This window comes from Dendropsophus ebraccatus, chromosome 7 (genome assembly GCF_027789765.1).
Source record: "Dendropsophus ebraccatus isolate aDenEbr1 chromosome 7, aDenEbr1.pat, whole genome shotgun sequence".
NCBI classification, from domain to species: Eukaryota; Metazoa; Chordata; class Amphibia; order Anura; family Hylidae; genus Dendropsophus; species Dendropsophus ebraccatus.
In genome coordinates this window covers 117,678,256-117,697,880 of record NC_091460.1, presented here as the reverse complement: position 1 = coordinate 117,697,880, position 19,625 = coordinate 117,678,256, and the positions used below count along the sequence as shown (strand labels likewise).

At 45.2% G+C, this 19,625-nt stretch overlaps 1 protein-coding gene across 1 annotated transcript in view; it reads left to right on the top strand.

Moving 5' to 3' along the window:
- The window catches only part of GC (GC vitamin D binding protein), a 70,388-nt gene that overhangs the window by 38,287 nt on the left and 12,476 nt on the right, over positions 1–19,625 (top strand). The window contains exons 8-11 of the mRNA XM_069978294.1: positions 6,914–7,110; positions 9,500–9,632; positions 13,072–13,169; positions 18,101–18,233. Coding sequence (XP_069834395.1) covers positions 6,914–7,110; positions 9,500–9,632; positions 13,072–13,169; positions 18,101–18,233 — 561 coding nt within the window. The remainder of the gene's footprint in view (positions 1–6,913; positions 7,111–9,499; positions 9,633–13,071; positions 13,170–18,100; positions 18,234–19,625) is intronic.

The window sequence follows — 19,625 nt, the reverse complement described above, 5'->3', positions numbered from 1 at the left end:
TGCCTCAGCTTAGTTTTATGCTGACCAAGAGCCCGGTCCGGATCCCCATTGGACCAGCGCTTTGATCTAACAGGTTGCAGACAGGCAGAGCAACCCGTCAATCACACAGAAAACACAGGTGCATTATCAAGTTTAGCAGCTTCTCAGCTTAACTCCTGCATTGCCGGAAGCTGAGAAGCAGTCGGGTGTGGCACACAAAAACAAACACCAGGCCCAGTTCACACCAGGTACTGTCACGGCCGCGGCGGCGTCCCGTGCTCCGGACCGCCGCCGCGACCTCTCCATGCAGCTGCCGGGGTCCATGTACAGGGACCCGGCGCTGCCACTACTTCGGCCCCGGAGGGCGCCTTACCTCGCCCCGCTCCCGTCACCCGCTGTGCCGCCCGGCGCGCGTGTCCCCGCCTCCTAGGGCGCGCGCGCCCCGGCTGTCTCAGAGTTAAAGGGGCAGTGCGCTCCTAATTGGTCCATGTGTCAATCACTCCCCTATAAGTTCCAGCTCTGCCCCCTTCCAGGGGTTGGAGCCTCTACATGCTTCCCATAGCGTTTGGCCCAGCTCCCTGTTGTTCCTGACCTTAGTCCTTGTCCCTAATCCTTGCCCGCTGCCTTCCCATTGTTCCTGAGTCCTGTCCGCCACCTGCGGTCACGTCTACAGTCCTCTGCTGGCACTATCTCCTGCCTACTGCTTCTGCCACGGCTCGCCTGCCGTCACTAGCAACCAAGCCAGGGGTAGCGACCTGGGGGTCGCCTGCCGCAGCAAGTCCATCCCGCCTTGCGGCGGGCTCTGGTGAAAACTAGCAGCCCCTTAGACTCCGCTCCCTGGTGAGGTTAGTGCCATCGCTGGTGACGGTCCAGTGGATCCACTACTCCAGGCGTTACAGTAGGCTCCAACCATGGATCCCGGCGAGGTGCCTGATATCCGCGAAGTAGCCCGAGTGGTCGCCCTACAGGCTCAACAAATCCAGCAACAGTCACAGCTGATCCAACAACTGACTGCAGCCGTACAGCAGCATACCACCGCTCAGCAGTCATCACCTCCTGCAGCCTCTGCTAAGCTGGACTGGAGAACCGGGGAGATTCTCAGTTGGGGTCAGGACTGTTCCAACCAGTGTCTCAAGTCACCTCAGACCAAGTACTCTATGTCGTCACCTGACCCCGCTAAGCCTCTATCCGGCCTACCGGCGGAAGACCAAGACTTGGCGGATGCCTTCTCTGCCGAGGAGGCGGACTCTCTACCATCTCACCGGGCATACGATTGTCCCATAGACCTCCTTCCTGGTACTTCTTCTCCACGAGGTCGGATGTACCCTCTCTCCGTACCCGAGACTGAGGCCATGTCCCCTTATATCCGGGAGAACTTGCAGAAGGGTTTCAACCGCAAATCCACATCCCCTCGCCACATAGGGATGGACTTCATCACTGATTTGCCTCCATCTGCAGGCAAGAAAGAGGGGAGGGCCAAAGGGGGGGGTACTGTCACGGCCGCAGCGGCGTCCCGTGCTCCGGACCGCCGCCGCGACCTCTCCATGCAGCTGCCGGGGTCCATGTACAGGGACCCGGCGCTGCCACTAGTTCGGCCCCGGGGGGCGCCTTACCTCGCCCCGCTCCCGTCACCCGCTGTGCCGGCCGGAGCACGCGTCCCCGCCTCCTAGGGCGTCTCAGAGTTAAAGGGGCAGTGCGCTCCTAATTGGTCCATGTGTCAATCACTCCCCTATAAGTTCCAGCTCTGCCCCCTTCCAGGGGTTGGAGCCTCTACATGCTTCCCATAGCGTTTGGCCCAGCTCCCTGTTGTTCCTGACCTTAGTCCTTGTCCCTTGTTCCTGTCTTCAGTCCTTGTCCCTAATCCTTGCCCGCTGCCTTCCCATTGTTCCTGAGTCCTGTCCCCCACCTGCGGTCACGTCTACAGTCCTCTGCTGGCACTATCTCCTGCCTACTGCTCCTGCCACGCCTAGCCTGCCGTCACTAGCAACCAAGCCAGGGGTAGCGACCTGGGGGTCGCCTGCCGCAGCAAGTCCATCCCGCCTTGCGGCGGGCTCTGGTGAAAACCAGCGGCCCCTTAGACTCCGCTCCCTGGTGAGGTTAGTGCCATCGCTGGTGATGGTCCAGTGGATCCACTACTCCAGGCGTTACAGGTACTAAACATTCCTGATAGTACCCCCCCTCTTATGAGGGGCCTTAGGACCCTTATTGAACGGACCTGGGGGGTGCATGTCCTTAGCAGCAACCCACGTACGCTCCTCTGGTCCGAAGACCTTCCAGTGGACCTGATACTGTAAAGAGCCTTGTACCCAATGAGAGTTTAGAATTTTCTCTCCCTCGTACTCCTACCTATGATGGATGATAAGTGGAGCAGGGGGAGGCGACGGGGACACCGGTGGCACATACCTTTTCAGTAGAGATTTATTAAATACACAATGAACACGAAGAGACGTAGGCAGTTTCAACCTGAAGGTAACAGGATTAATAACCTCTACAATAGTATATGGTCCAATGTATTTAGTTGCCAGTTTACCGGACTGCACCCTTAACCTTAGATTCCTAGTAGATAGCCAGACCTTTTTCCCTACAACGTACTGATGGCCAGGTATGCGTTTTTTATTAGCATGTTTTTGGTGTTGTTCTTGGGCTTTAACCAAGCTCTCATGAACTTGGGCCTAAACTGTGCACAGTTTGAAGAATATGGCTTCAGCTGAAGGGTTGACTGATTCAGCAGAGTCAGTAGAGGAATACCTAGGGTTAAAACCAAAATTACAAAACAATGGTGACATCCCAAGTGAGCGCTGTTCATGATTATTTAAGGCGAATTCGGCTAGAGATATAAAGTCCCTCTATTTGTCCTGGGCATCAGCCCCGAAACACCTCAGAAATTGCTCTAGAGACTGATTAACCCATTTGCCCATTCGTCTGTGGATGGAAGGCAGACGAGAAGGACAAAGAAATAAACAACTTTTCACAAAATTCTCTCCAAAATTTGCCTACAAACTGAACACCCCTGTTTGAGGCAACATTTTCAGGAATGCCATGCATGCACATGATTAATAAACAGTGTCGCCAAAGTAAGAGCATTTGGTAGTTTAGACAGAGGGATAAGATGGCACATCTTAGAAAATCTATCCACAACTACTCAATGTCAGTTTTTTCCCTGGACAGGGGCAGGTCAGTAATGAAGTCCATCGAAATATGTGTCCATGGTCTCTTAGGCACCGGTGGAGGACGTAATAACCCTTCAGGTGGCCTTCGAGGGACCTTGGACCTAGCACAGGTCTCACACGCATCAACAAAAGCTTTCACATCTCTAGCCCAGGAAGGCCAGCAATAGTGGCGCAAATGCAAGAACCTGGTTCCTGCCACCCCTGGGCGCCCAGCCAACACAGAGCTGTGAATCTCCTCCAAGACCCGGAGACGAAGATTGGGAGGTACAAGCAACAGAGTCCGGAGTATTCCGGGGTGCCAGGGACTGAGACTCCGCGATCTGAGTCACCAGGTCCTGTTTTAGGACTGACACCTCAACACCGGGGTTTAAAATCGTATCAAGCTGGTTCCTAAGAGAATTTTCGATGTTGAAACTATGAGACAGGGCGTCCGCCTTTACATTTTTGGAACCAGGCCGGTACGTGATCTCAAAGTTAAACCTAGAGAAAAACAAGGCCCACCTAGCCTGACGTGGGGTAAGACATTTAGCACTGTCTGAGTACACCAGACACCAGGTTATTATGGTCAGTAAGCACAACCACCTTATGTTTGGCCCCCTCCAGGAAGTGCCTTCACTCATCAAACGCCATCTTAATAGCCAGTAATTCTCTATTGCCAATATCATAATTACATTCGGCTTGGGAAAACTTCCTGGAAAAGTAAGCAACAGGACGAAGATTAGTAAAAGTGTTAGACCCCTGGGATAATACCGCTCCTACCCCCACCTCGGATGTGTTCACCTCCACTACGAAAGGATGCTCAAATTCAGGATGAGCCAGCACTTTAGCCTCTGAGAAACATCGCCAAAGTGTATCGAATGCCGAGATAGCTTCTAGGGACCAGTTGACTAAGTCCGCGCCCTTCCTAGTAAAATCCGTAAGGGGTTTAGCTACCAGTGAGAAGTCTTTAATAAACTTTCTATAGTAATTGGCGAATCCCAAAAACCTTTGCAGGGCCTTAAGGTTATTGGGTCGCTCCCAGTTTTCAATGGCAGTAACCTTAAGGGGGTCCATCCTGTTCAACTCCCGGTAGTCAATACAAGGCCGAAGCCCACCGTTTTTTTTGCTAAAAAAAACCCCAACGGAGAGGAGGAGGAGCGCTCTGGACTAGACTCAACTACTACTCTCAGGGGTAATGGAGTAGTAGCTGGGTTATATCGCCGCCGCCTCTGATGCTGCTGCTGATGGGCGCAGGGGGAGCCGCTCATCACTGTGCAGCTATCATCCCCCTTCGCTCCCCCCTCCTCCTCCGGCCAAACTTTACACTATGTGATGGCTGACTCACCGCCCGGCCACCGCTCTCCGAGCCGGCATGTGTGATCGGAGAGCGGTGGCCGGGCTGGGAGTCAGCCAACACATAGTGTAAAGTTTGGCCAGAGGAGGAGGGGGGAGCGAAGGGGGATGATAGCTGCACAGTGATGAGTGGCTCCCCCTGCGCCCATCAGCAGCAGCATTGGCGGCGATATAACCCAGCTACTACTCTCCCATCATCATGAGAGTAGTAGTTGAGTCTAGTCCAGAGCGTCGGGCATTCGGCAGCGGCGGGTGTTCGGCAGTGGCTGCGGTTCGGCGGGTGGGAGGCGGTTCGGTTACTGTTATGTACTGATTGATTACATTTAAGTATTCCATAAATGTATGCAATCAAAAACACTGTATACTGTATTACATTTACATACACATCCATTGTAATTACAATGGAGTGTCCAGCAGGGGCGCACTATATATAGAAGTCAATGGTACTCATTGACTTCTATATATATTGCGCCCCTGCTGAACACTCCATTTTTATCTAGTGGGAACATAACCATGTTATAATTTGTTTAGGATTTCTAATTTCTCATGAAACCAATTGAAAATGGTAAATAAGCAGCCAAAAACGTTGCAAGGGTGTCAATAAAGCCATGGATTTCTTCACTTCTGAGTGCTTTCTCCACTGCTGTTTTTTGACTAGATAGCCATCTCACTTGGGCACTTGTCATGGTAGCCTGGAGTGGCATTGGCACCCACCCCTGGTCAGACAAGCACTGCTTCCACAGGTTTGAATAACCCAAGTGTACCCGGTGTGAAGGTGCAGAATGAGTCCAATGGCTTAACCAGAATAACATCTGTTTACTTAAAGCCGTATTTTTCAGATATGGCCGGGGAGGGGGTGGTTATGGATTGTGGAGGTCACTTACCTTCCCACTTACCTTCAGTAACTGCAGAGGTAGAACAGGTAGAATAAGTGGAACTGTAGATCTGTGGAACTGTAGAAGTGAGAGTAAAGAAACGTCTTACGGGCCCTGTCCAATGTAGATGTGTACTCTGCCAGGATAGCATAGTTGAGAAGAGAAGAAGAAGATACTCATACTCACATATCTGACCACCTTATGCCCGACAGTGTCGGGATACCCATCCTATTAGGGTAGTACGAGGTCCCAGGTCCCTGTGCTGAGTTAAGCAGAATTCCCAAAATTCTCACAACTGGCGTGCGTTACAACAGTATATGTAGGCATAGTCTGCAGCTTTGTCCTGCTGGGATCAGTACCAAACTCAGGTATACTGCCCTGTATCTTGTTGAGAGTATTCCTGGTGTGGACAAGGGGATCCTCAAAGGATGACCTTTTCTCCTGAGGGGTCTTGCGCTGCATGCTAGCGGTGGCTACTTACGCAAAACTAGAAAGGTCTTTTGGTCCCTGAGAAGGATCCTGGCCTGAGCTAGGCCCTGACTTTACTGCAGCAGGAACTGTCTCTTTGTTGCTCTCTCTGGTGACTGAAAGTAGAAGAACTTCCCACTAGAAAATAACCTCCATTTTTAGGGGCAAACCAGCTTACTTGTGATTGGTGGGGCTGTGTGGTGCAAAGAGAGAGAAATGGAGATAGGTAGAAAAGTGAGGGAAAATAGATCCGCACCTGTAATTGGAGAACAACAAACGTGACAAACACAGTTAACCCAAAGCTTCCTTCAGCTGTGCATAACACAAGGCATACAGAAAACACAGTAGTGACCCCTAGTGGGGAAAACACAGATCACACTCTGGCCATATCTTACTGTGGGAACCTGTGCTAGTTACTTTGCCCAGATGCAATAAAGACTTATTGGCACACCTGTGCTGGGACACTACACATAGAAAAATGCTTTTGGTCTTTGTTTCAAAGAAGCGATCCTATGCACCAGAAATGCTAAAGGCTGGAGCGCCTCCTCCCATCCCTGTCCCTGCTTGATTGACAGTCAGGGCTCAGCCTCCAAGTCTCATATCTGCGCTGTTCATCTGATTTGTGTACAGAAGTAAGATTTGCATCTAGGGATCAGCTTCCGACTGACTGCCAACCAAGCTGGGATATTTTGTACCAGAGAATAAACTATACTTTCTTTTAGCAGATTACGATTATATGAAAGGTACCATGTGTCTCCTTGCCCTAACAGCTAACTCACAGTGCCAGCAGATTTCTAAAGATCTATCTGTCTATCTAATAGATTGCAGACATACTGTAGATATACAATGAAAGGGGTAGTGCCTAGGGTCTTTTCACACTGAGTTTTCTATGTGGATTTGCTACTGTTCTGGACATTTCCTGATGTGCACAGAGGTGGCAGCAGAGAGCACTGTCAGACTGGAAAGAATACACTATTTCCTGCAGGACAAACAGCAGCTGATAAGCACTTTCTGACACCACCCTTTAAGTGGAACTGAGGTTGTGATAGTAATGCTAATACTAATGCTAATACATTTATTTTTTTACAGTTATCTGACCACGTTAAGCAAGTGTGCCACAAGTTTTCCAGAGATGAGAGAGTTTCTCTCTGCTGCAAGAAGTCATCCATAGACGCTCTCCTCTGCTTACATTCTATGCCAGCTGCTGAACCTGTTAAGCTGACGAAAATTCAATTGCCAAACAGTGCAAAACTATGCAAGAAGGGCAAAAACCAGGAGCTTGAAAAGTAGGTATAACGTTCACTCATTGTTTAAAAAAAAAAAAAACTCAGCATGCAGTTATGTGTCAGGCAGGCATGTGCGGCTCCGTTGATTCTAGAGGAGGGGGGGATATCGCCACATTTGGAGCCACCCCCCAGTACTTCGGAGCAGTCCGGTGCTCGGGAAAAGACTGGCGCCGACCACGCCACCGGCATCCCTGCACCGATGCCGATTAATTAAGATAAAAAAAAGCTGTGATGAACCAGATGATACATTTGCTTTAAAAATCTAATGGAAATGCTGGCTCAGCTGTCCCCTCCAACTTCAGTGGAGGGGGCCATGTACATGCAATGGTATCAGGGTTGGTCCAGGTTTCTCTGAGTTTGTAACTATAATAAGTAAAATATTAATAACTACTAGAGATGAGCGAATACGATTCGATCGAGTAGGTATACGATCGAATATTGTGGTATTCGAAAGATTCAAATTCAATCGAGTAGTGAGGCGAGTACACGGGAAACATTCAAAAGCCCTCCCATCACAGTTGGCGCTTTTTTTAATCCAATGACCATGCAGGGAGGCCGTGAGGGACCCTGGGAGTACGCACGCAACGCGAAAACGGCGTCTACCCTCATTGGATAATTGAACAACATGACCTCGAATCTTAAATACTTGGCTCCTGCCTCTCGACCGCAGATGAGCTTTCAACCTAGTCAGGGAGAGATCTTGCAGCAGGGAGAGATAGGTTTTAGTAGGGTTTTGGTCAGGCAGGATTACTACAGAACCCAAAAGTCCTTTTCAGGGCTAAGATCAAGCGAAAAAGTCATCTCTGAATCAAAAGCACTTCTCAGTGCTAAGAAATAGATGATATAACATCAGCATCAGCAGGTGTATTCATTCCAGTACCCTGGGTGACTTATAGGGCCACATGTATCATCCTGCGAACGGATGATTTTCGGCGGAAAGTGCAGATTTGCGTATTATTTTAGACGCAAATGGCCGATTTGCGAATACAATATTCGCAAATCGTCACTTTCCGCCGAGTACGCCAGGGGGGCGGAAAGGGGGCGTGTAGTGGGCGATTTACCATCCGTTCTGCCCAAATATACGCCGAAAACCTACTCCAGTCCTCAGCTGGCGTAGGTTTTCGGCGGTGCGCATCGGCGCGCACGGGATTTATGTAGAGGCAGTCCGCCTCTACATAAATCTCCGTAGCGCCGGAGCTGCGGGGGCATTTTTAAGTCCGGCGTAAAAAACGCCGGACTTAATAAATGCCCCCCATAGTGTCCCTGTTTAACACCACTAAGGGCACGTTATACATACTGTTCCAGTAGCCCAATAAGGGCACCTGATATATACCGTTTCAGTAGCCCAGTAAAAGGCACATGATACATATTGTTCCAGTAGCCCAGAAAAAGGCACGTCATACATACTGTTCCAGTAACGTTCGTAAAGCATTACGCGTGATACGCGCGAATTACATGACGCTCTGCGGACGCACATTGGAATCATGTATGTATCACTGCTTAAGAAATACGAACGAAATGTGTGAACATTGCCATAAATCTTCATAAAGCGTTCGCAAATATTTTTCCTTCGCAACTGCAGAGAGTGGCATTATACTGTGATTTTGGGGTGTTGGGTGCACCCAGGCATGCTCCCCCTAATGTCCCAGTGCCATTCTGGAGGTGTTTGCATCGTTTAGGGAGGTTTCATGGGGGACTTGGTGACCTCCCAGTGGTCGAATTTTGATTTCCAAGTGCCGCAAATTTTTTCCCCATAGACTATAATGGGATTGAATACTCATTCGAATAGTCGAATATCGGTGCCTATTCAATTCGCATTCTCGAAAGTCGAATATTTCACTACTCGCTCATCACTAATAACTACTATATATCGCTCATACAGTAAAGGTGATGTAACCTTGTAGCAGTTTCCAGATTGTTTGATCAGACAAGCTGCTTATCCAAGATGCTTTCATTACATGATATATTGTCCTGTGTACTATAGCTTTGTTTTATTATTATGGCATCTTATTATAAAGGTGTTTATGAACCCTTTTAGATAATAACTTTCTACTAAATTTATGGGGCACTTCACAGAGTTGTCTTTCATAACACATCTTCTTGCAAATACAAAGGGAGCCTTAGAGTTTCGAAGTATTGTTGGGATTCTATTACATAGAATGTGTGAATCCTCTGTAGTTTAGTCTTCGTTTTTTAGTGAACCAGTGAAAAGCTTTGAGACTTTTCCTGCGTTTGATATGAATGCGGTGTCAGAGTGTAGTTATGGAAAATCTAAAGAAACCAACTGCTTTTTATTTTTATTTTTGTGTTTGCCTAAAGCCTTTTGTCAGTCATAGATGAAAAGAATGATGTTTCTTTTATACAGCCATTTCCTCTATCTTATCTGCAGGTACATGTACGAGTTAGCAAGGAGAAATACTAAGCTGCCCGAAGTCTTTATTGATAAGCTGTATGAGTCTATGGCAGACATTGTGGAGAAGTGCTGCAGCTCAGAAAATGCAAACTCTTGCCTGGATAAAAAGGTATTTTTTACCGTTTTATATCATTGATAAAACATGCTGCATTTGGGAAAACTTTTAATAACCCTAGATATTTAGACTACAGGATGGTTTTTCAGGTTTGGTTTTAGGATATGGGTCTCAGGAGCAGGATTAAGTCCTTTCTTGGTACTTGCCGTTGGGATCTTTTCATGTATGGAATTTAAAAATGAAAACTAAAAATAAAAAGTTCAATCCACAGTGATAATCCTATACAATCTGCAGAACATAAAGCTAAAACCTGAATAGTCTCAAATCCTTTAACCACTGTACGACTTCTGACTGTAAATTTACATTGGTTTTGGGCATCATCAGCAAATATTTGTCACAGAACGGCTGGTGTCAGAGAAGATCATCCCGGCTGGTACTGCAGTACTGAACAGATGATCTTCACTTCCGATGAATTGGGATGCGAGCACATCCGTGCCCACCCGCATCCCAATTCACCCCTGCGCACAATGGAGCATGCGGCAACAACGGCTGTTTGTGATTACTACTGAACTTACGTAGTGTGAACATAGACTCATACTGATTATCCCTCTAGCTGTTCAGACCAGCATTTCACATGCTTTTCCTTACTCTCTGGTTGCACTGGTGACTCATTTGAGGCTGTCAAAAATCACTACCCCTATATCCTCCTTGTCTGAAGTTTTTGCTAACATACAACTGCCAACATCTCTGATTTTGTCTCCTTAAGTGCATTATTTTAGATGGTTATATTACCAATTTTATATTTATCTATCTATTAGGGATGGTCCGAACCGATTTCGGTTCGGGTTCGTACGAACTCGAACTCTCGGTAATGATTCCCGCTGTCTGCCCGCTCCGTGGAGAGGGTGGATACAGCAGGAGGACCGCCTGGAAAACTGGGATACAGCCATAGCTATAGGCTGTATCCCAGTTTTCCAGGCGGTCCTCCCGCTGTATCCACCCGCTCCACGGAGCGGGCAGACAGCGGCAATCTGATGCCGAGCGTTCGGGTTCATACGAACCCGAACTTCGGCAATTTCGGACCATCCCTACTATCCATCTATCTATCTATAAAATTAATAGTTTTTCTAGTCTCCCACCATGGCTTGTATATGTTTTTGAATGTTTATGCTACATGCTATGTTTGATGAAAATGTGTCCAGCAAAAAAAAGTCAAATCATGTTTTATCATAATTAATATACAAAAATATTACATATTTCTTTATAAATAGTCTGGACGTGTACAGAGAAGCAGCTAGACTATCTTCACACATAGAATTAGGAGCAAGGGTGAAGATTCCCTTTAAATCTTAAAATATACAATATGATTGAGTGGTCAACGAACTTGCCAAAACATATCAACATGACTGATTAATGACAAATTATTCACCATTCATATACAGTGGTATCTTTGTTCTTAAACTTAATTGGTTCCGGAAGGCAGTTTGAGAACCGAGCAGTCTAAGAAGCGAGCAGTGTATTACCATAGGATATTATATAAATGTGTTTGGTTCCAGCACCCACCAATAATTACCTACAATACTCATTTATTACACTGATATGTGCCCAGTTTAATCATTATAAATAAGAAACATTCAACAAAACCAGCAATTATAGTACATTAGTCACTAACTCCTCACTCATCCTTTACTGTATAGAGTGGTGCACTGACTGTACTACTACTGTACTGTATATGCACTCCAGCAGTCTTATACAGTACTGTACAGGATGGGAGATGGTGGTGCACTGACTGTACTACTACTGTACTGTATATGCACTCCAGCAGTCTTATACAGTACAGGATGGGAGATGGTGGTGCACTGACTGTACTACCACTGTACTGTATATGCACTCCAGCAATCTTATACAGTACAGGATGGGAGATGGTGGTGCACTGACTGTACTACTACTGTACTGTATATGCACTCCAGCAGTCTTATACAGTACTGTACAGGATGGGAGATGGTGGTGCACTGACTGTACTACTACTGTACTGTATATGCACTCCAGTAGTCTTATACACTACAGGATGGTAGATGGTGGTGCACTGACTGTACTACTACTGTACTGTATATGCTCTCCAGCAATCTTATACAGTACTGTACAGGATGGGAGATGGGGGTGCACTGACTGTACTACTACTGTACTGTATATGCACTCCAGCAGTCTTATACAGTACAGGATGGGAGATGGTGGTGCACTGGCTGTACTACTTCTGTACTGTATATGCACTCCAGCAGTCTTATACAGTACTGTACAGGATGGGAGATGGTGGTGCACTGACTGTACTACTACTGTACTGTATATGCACTCCAGTAGTCTTATACACTACAGGATGGTAGATGGTGGTGCACTGACTGTACTACTACTGTACTGTATATTCTCTCCAGCAATCTTATACAGTGCTGTACATGATGGGAGATGGTGGTGCACTGACTGTACTACTGTACTGTATATGCACTCAGCAGTCTTATACAGTACAGGATGGGAGATGGTGCACTGACTGTACTACTACTGTACTGTATATGCTCTCCAGCAATCTTATACAGTACTGTACAGGATGGGAGATGGTGGTGCACTGACTGTACTACTACTGTACTGTATATGCTCTCCAGCAATCTTATACAGTATTGTACGTGAAGCCTCACCAGTGCTATACTCACCAGGTCCAACCCATGGTCCATGCTGGCAAAAATATTCAGATAACGAGCAAAGTTCAAGTTCTAAACATTAAATTTTGATTCAAATACCGAACAGTTTGAATTCAGCAGTGTTCGAAAATTGAAGTATTACTGTATTTATAGCAATTTATAAGTATTTATGAAGCATTCTTAAGAAAAGATTTTTAAGTATGTTACAATCATAAGTTATAATAAGATTCATGGGCTATGCTGTAGGGGGGGCAGACATAGCAAAAACACCTAGGAAGCTCAAAGACTTTTGTTCATTGCTAGAAGACACCCGTAATATAAAAGACACATAGTAAGCTCCCCTGCTCTTACACATTTCGCACTGGGGTCCAGGAGCTTCAAGTTATACTGCATCACATGCAAGAACACATACTGTACAAGCACAAACATAGATCTGAGAGCAGTACAACAAAGAAGCACACCTTGTTTCTGAAAGATTTCCACACTGTTGTGAAACATGAACTACAAGTTGGGAATCTCGCCAAATTTCTAAAACTGTTATGTCTTTTTTATATTTTTTTTTATACACATTGGGGGAATTTTTTAATTGGTGTAAAGTAGAATTGTCTTAGTTGCTCCTAGCAACCAATCAGATGCCACCTTTCATTCCTGACAGATTCTTTGGAAAATGAAAGGTGGAATCTGATTGGTTGCTAGGGGCAACTGAGCCAATTCTACTTTATGCCAGTTTGATAAATCTCCAAAATGTTATGTGCCACCCACAAGGAATTCTGGGTAAATGAAACGTCTGTATTATGTTTCAGAAAGTTCAGCTGAATGAAGAAATTAAAACATATATAAATGAGGGCAATGAGCTGTGTGGAGACTACAATAAATATCAGTTCTCTGAATTCAAGGAGAGGTAAGAGCAGACTAGTTCTACAAATAACATGTAAAAATAATAATAGACGAATTGCAGAAAACCAGCCAACTTTATATACTTTACATTACCAAGGTTAATATGCTGCTGTGATGTTTTTCTAAATGGAAAAAATGGAAAAGAGTCTGAATACCCAAGGATAATTGCTTATGAATATATTGTTATCAAACATTTCTGAAACTTAAAAATATTGCCTTTTTTTTTTTTTTTTTTTTTTTTTTACAAACTTATGCTTTGTAACACAGTTTGTCAAATGTTTTGATCAGTAAGGGTCTGGGTGTTCAGATCCCCACCAAGCATTAGATAATTCTGGGACAAGCAATCTCATTCTGTGGCTCATTGCTCTATCTGACTCCTTGCAGGAAATGGGCTCCATAGACCACTGTAGAACATTATAGAGCAGTGAGCCAGGGAGTAAAGCCTACAGCCACCTGCTTCTCCTGGCTCTATATAACGATCAGTGGATGTCTGAACACCCAAACTCCGACCATTCAAAACTTTTGACATCTCTCTGTGCAGGGCCACTTGTGCCATGAGGCAGAATGAGCATTCCGCCTCAAGCGGCAGGTTGTTCCCCCACTGTCATTTTAGTTAGGTTTCACTTAACAAAAATGACAGCAGCCACTGCCCTGCAGTTTCTCACCTGTCCCGCAGCAGCCGTCCCACCACTAATGCTCACCACTGTCGCCACATCCTGCTGGGCTCTGTCCGCGACATCATCTGGCAGCTATTATCACCCCTCACCCTCCACTCTGTTATGTGGTGAATACCTGGGGTTGTGCCATGGTGGACAGGTCACCGGGGGGCGCTGGTTGTGGCTTGGGTGGTTAAACTCGTTCCCGGGCCAGGGGTGGAAAGGGAGGGGGGGTGCTAGTGATAGGGCGGCTGCCTGAGGTTTGCCTCCAGCGCCACAGTACAATGCACAGACAAATGCGGTCTTCAAACTTCGTCCACAGATTAACCCTTTTAGTCCTCTTCAGCGGGGTCATTTAGGACAGGGCCTTATGTAAGACTGGCATATGATTACCCCGGTCTTCCTAAATTTCGTAAATGTTCTGCCACTCTCTTCAAACTCTGCAGAACTACTGAGGATTGTTACTACAAATAGCTGTACTCTTCAGCAGTCCCAGCTTGTTACAATAAAGTAGTAGTGCATTCTAAGGGGCACTTGGGGATACATATTTATTCCTTAGGTTGTGCCTGAATGGGTTCACTAATAGTCTACGTAGGTCTAAAAATGGTAACCAGTCCCGATTTTTAGATTTTTTTTTTTTTGCTTCTTCGTCCAGGCAAAATATATCATCAGACACATTCCCTTTTAGTGCTTTATATGAATAGAATGGAGCCGGTGTGGGGTAGCTGGTGCCGTGGTCCTTTTTTTTTTGTTGCCCGGAACTCATGTACGGCATTGTTATATACCTGGGCACTGGCCCGGGCTGAAGCACTGGAGGCATTCCGGCCCTCACCCCAGTAGAAGAAAACCCCTCCCCTCTATGACATACATTAGAATCAACGGAGCTGCATCATAGAGGGGTGGGGGTTTCCTCTCACCTCTAGTGCTTCACCCCCAGCCTGCTCCTGGGAATAGAATGGCTGTGGTTCAAAAAAAGGATCGCGGCACCGGCTTCCCAGCACCTGTGCCGTTCTATCCATATGAAACACTTATGTATCCGATGGTGCATTCGCTTTAATATCTGCAAAATATTCTATCATTATTATTTTTTTCTAACTCAAATCATAAAAATAAAAGTAACTTTACTGACTTTAGTCGAATGTATTATTGGTCTTCCTTCCATGGGATTAATCCTGACCACTGTCCCTAGAGCCACACATTTTCTACAATATTACTACTGGATAATTGGGCTGAAATATAAGCAACTGTAAAGGGTATTTGTGTCTGATTTGGATCATTTTTATCTATTGTTGTAAGAGAATTTAAAGTGAATTTTTTATCAAAGATACAGGACACCTTTAAACACAGCTTTCTGCAGCTTTGAGCTCCTGTGTTACGTGGGTTTTATGTTTTGAGTGAAGTTCTGTGAAATGTGAGAATTGGCATTCTTGACATCATGTTCAAACCTCAATCAAGTCGCAAGCCATAGTAGGCAATAGTGGGAGTTATTATTAATGAGCTTGGCAGCTGATAAGAGATATTAGCTGATAAGAGGTATTAAGAAGAGTTGTAGGCTTATAGTACAATAAAGCACTTGTCATAGGCATCAGAACACATCTCTCTAAAAAAAAATAAAAAGTTAGACTATTATACAAACTGTTTGATTTGAACACTCAGCAGTAAGCCGAGTCATGGAGAGTTGATGAAAAGTATGCTTCCACCATTAGGGCCGCTTGGTATGAGTGGTCATCGACTATTATATGGATAGATCTAGTGTTTTTGTGTTTTATGTTTAGGGCTATATTCTGTTTTCTATAGAAAAAAATAACTTTTTAGATGTACAGTAATTTTAAAGCACAGCCTTGAAGAGATTATAACTTTGTAGTGCACTTACATGGCATTATATGACCTTTAGGACAGCGTTGATCATGCCGCGATTACTTCAAGTCACCTTCAAAGGAGACCAGTTTATTTCTTTATCATTTATATAATGTTAGATCATTTAAATATCAGTAAACGAATATTTTGTTTTTAAGCCCCTGTCTCTCTGTTACCTTTTAACATTTCCAATGTAGGCATATAAAATTTTTCATTTTTTTCCCCCAATCATTCATATGTAGATTATTTCTATGTGTTTTGGGGCTATGTTTTATTGTAAGAATTTAGTCTGTGAAGTCCTTTACAATTCACTAGCGCGCTGCAGAATTTGCTGTTCTTCTAAAGCTTACGCATCACGCATTTCATTTTATTCACATTGATTTAATACATAATAAAAAATGTTTCAGCTTTTTCATGTTGGGCTAGTAATACTGGAGATACACACACCTTTGCCTAAGTTTTCTTTATTGTCAGTACAGCAGCATCTGTGCATGGCAATTGGAATACATAAAAGTCAATTAACAGAGAAATGCACAGATTTTTTTATAGATTTTTGTATAATGATGGGATACAGCAGCCTCCACCAGAGAACAAGGAAAATTTGTACAGCCCTGTAATAAACTTGACCAACTTGATAATGTGATGGCTTGGCCTGGCTATACCTATATTATGTAAAGAAAAACACTACATATCTAAGCCTAAGAAAAGGGAAATCCTTTAGCCATGGTTTCCTAGAGGTTTCCTCCAGAGGGTTTTTTTCTCATGATTACTGGAGGATGATTCTTTATGAGTCAAAGATTTGTCATGTTTTGCACCATTTTCATAGCTTTTGTTTAGACATAGGGGGACATTTATTAAGTCCGGCGTTTTCTGCGCCGGACTTTAAAATATCCCTGCAGCGCCGATATTACGGAGATTTATGTAGAGGCGCACTGTCTCTACAGAAATCCCGTGCGCACCAGTGTGTGTGTCGAGGAAACCTACGCCAGCTCTGTGAGAAAAATGATGAATTAAGCGGACCACTCCGCTTCCTCCATACCCCGTCCCCACCCCTATGGCGTACTGGGTGGAAAATGGCCGGATGCGAATATTTATTCGCAAAATGCCCATTTGCGAATAAATTTATTAACATCTGGCCAATTTTCCGCATCCTGTGTCAACATAGTGGTGGGGTCATCTTTTCCATCTCCAGGTTCTACTTGTGAACTCACAGTGACACAAGACTCGATCTCCTTAATCTATCTTGCTGCAAGCATATTTTTCACCTAACTACAATACATTGGTTCCATGCTACCTTATATTGTATAATTAAAGGTGTAATTCAGAATTACAACTGGCTCTACATAAAGCAAACAGAAAAATTAGAGAGTAATAGTTCCACAACTATAATTGGCTGTACCCTTAGGAGGAAAGCCCCTTACCCCATCTTGATATATTACTGTACAAAAAGGGTCTTAGATGGCAATAACATTATGACTTATTATTATGAGATGGTGATCATATGGTCATTGGCAGTGTACCCCTTCAATCACTGACGGCAAAATCATGCATTTATTTGCAAGAGACTTAAAATTGATCAGGTAATATTTTCATGTACAGTAAGTGGGGTGGGCCCTAAGAATTAATTTCACTAGTGGACCCCCAGGAGGAGAAGAAGAGCAGCCCCGGAGCTCCTGCACATTCACGTCCTGCCTTTCCAGTCCGCCGGTGTGACTCCTATGCCACTGAGCGTGGAGGCTGTCTGGAGAGGACGTCACCTTGCAGGAGCTCCGGGGCTGCCCTTCTTCTCCTCCTCTGCCATTTGTCTTCTATGCAGTTGAATGTGTCAGTCACCTAGAGAGGGAGGACATCACTGTGCAGGAGCACAACTTAGAGCAGGGATTCCCGTCATTATGACGAGGATCCCCGCTCCTGTAACCTAGGTGTCCAAACACCTCAATTACTGTCAGCTGAACAATTTTTGATTTTGTTCGGAAAACTTCACATAGAAATCTTGTTTGAATACCAAAGGGTTTGAACACCGAGATATTACCGTAATTCTTTATTTTTACACTATTGTACAAGGAATGCGCTGAGAGTAAAATATAATATGCGATTTGAAATGTAACTTTAAAAACTGATACAATTTTGAAAACTAATAGGAAAAATTAAATGAATATAAATCCCATTGCATAATATTGGGATCCAAGCAACCTATACACATCAGTTCATAATCATGTAACACTACACTTGGTTGTTTACCATTTTCCCTGTTAATGTATCATATAGTTTAGGTAAATGTGTAATAAATCATCAGCTGAGTAACAGAATACTGATTATCTTAGAATATAACTGACATAATAAATCCTCAGAATACAACACTGCTCCCCCCTCTCATCTAAGCAGCTGCTTGTAATGGATGTTGGTTTCTTTGTCCCCACAGGCTGTCTAAGGCTCTAAGCAGCAAGACTCCAAAACTAACAACAAAGAAAGTGGAAGAATTAGCAGAAGAGAGAGCAAATCTAGCATCTACATGCTGTATAATAAATGCACCTCCAGTGTACTGCAAGGAGCAGGTGAGCAATGCACAGATCACTAGACTAACCGACTGTTAAATGCAAAGAAAAATTAACTGGTTCACGACAGAATTACTGGAACTAGAAATATATGGAAACACTACAAAACACGGAACGGCCGGTCTCAGAAAAGGTCATCTGGCCGGTACTGCAGTACCGGCCGGATGAAATTTAGCGCCATTGAGTTCTGATGCGGGCACATCCGTGCACACCCGCATCAGGACATCCCACTACACACTGTGGAGTGTGAGGCCGGAGCTGCTCGCTCCACTGTGTGCGCTGACAGGGTTTTCTGCGGCCACTATTCAATGACATGTCAGTTGTTCGCGGCGCTGCTAGAGATCCCGGCCGGATTGTATACTATGTATACTATGCTGGGATTCCATAGACGGCAAGGTAATGTATATTTTTGTATTAATCACGGCGGTTGTTGCAATCGGCAACAATGGCCGTAGTTTAACGAAAATATGCATTGTGTGAACATAGCCTAAGGGTGGTATTACACGGGCTGATAGGGGCCTGATAACAACTGTAAACGAGCGCCGATGTGCTAGATCGGCGCTCGTTTACTGGGCCTATTATACGGCCCGATAATCGTTTAACAAGGGCTGCAAGGGCATCATTACAGATGTCCTTGCAGCCCTTGCTTAAACTGCATACATTACCTATCCACGCTCCAGAGCTGCTCCTGCAGTCAGCTTCTCCCCGGGTCCTGGCGCTCTAGCTTCAGAGCGGCCTGTCAGCTGACAGGTCGCTCAGCCAATCACAGGCCGCAGCGGGCGTGTGGGACCCGGGGAGAAGCGGACCGCAGGAGCAGCCCTGGAGCGTGGATAGGTAATGTATATATATCGTCAGTAGCTGGCAGCGCACCGTTATTACACGTAGCGATGCGCCGTCGGTGCCCGACAATCAACGATCAGCGAATGGTCGTTGTCATCGGCTGATCATTGTATTTATTACACAGAGCGATAATCGGCCGATTCGGCCGATTATCGTTCGGTGTAATAGTAACCTTATAGTGTATCAGAGGTCAGAGCTCCAGTGCCATGTTATCTACAGCAAGTTATCAAAATCTGTACGGCTACTTTTGAAGGTGCTCCACTTGAAACAATGGCAAATCCAGGTGCCCCATGGCAAATATCAGGATCGCAAGTGGTGGCCACCACTACTAGTGCTGCATGTACGAGCACAATAATGAAAACTGAGATTAGAGATGATCCCAAATAGAGCTTGCTCAAGTTTACTCATTTGGCATTAGAATAGCAGTGGCTGAAAAAGTTAGATACAACCATAGGCTGCTCACATACTGTCAAAATGGCGGCAGTTTTAATAGACCACCGTCACTTTCCTGCAAATAACAACTAGTATTTGCAAGTAAATTACATCCGTCCA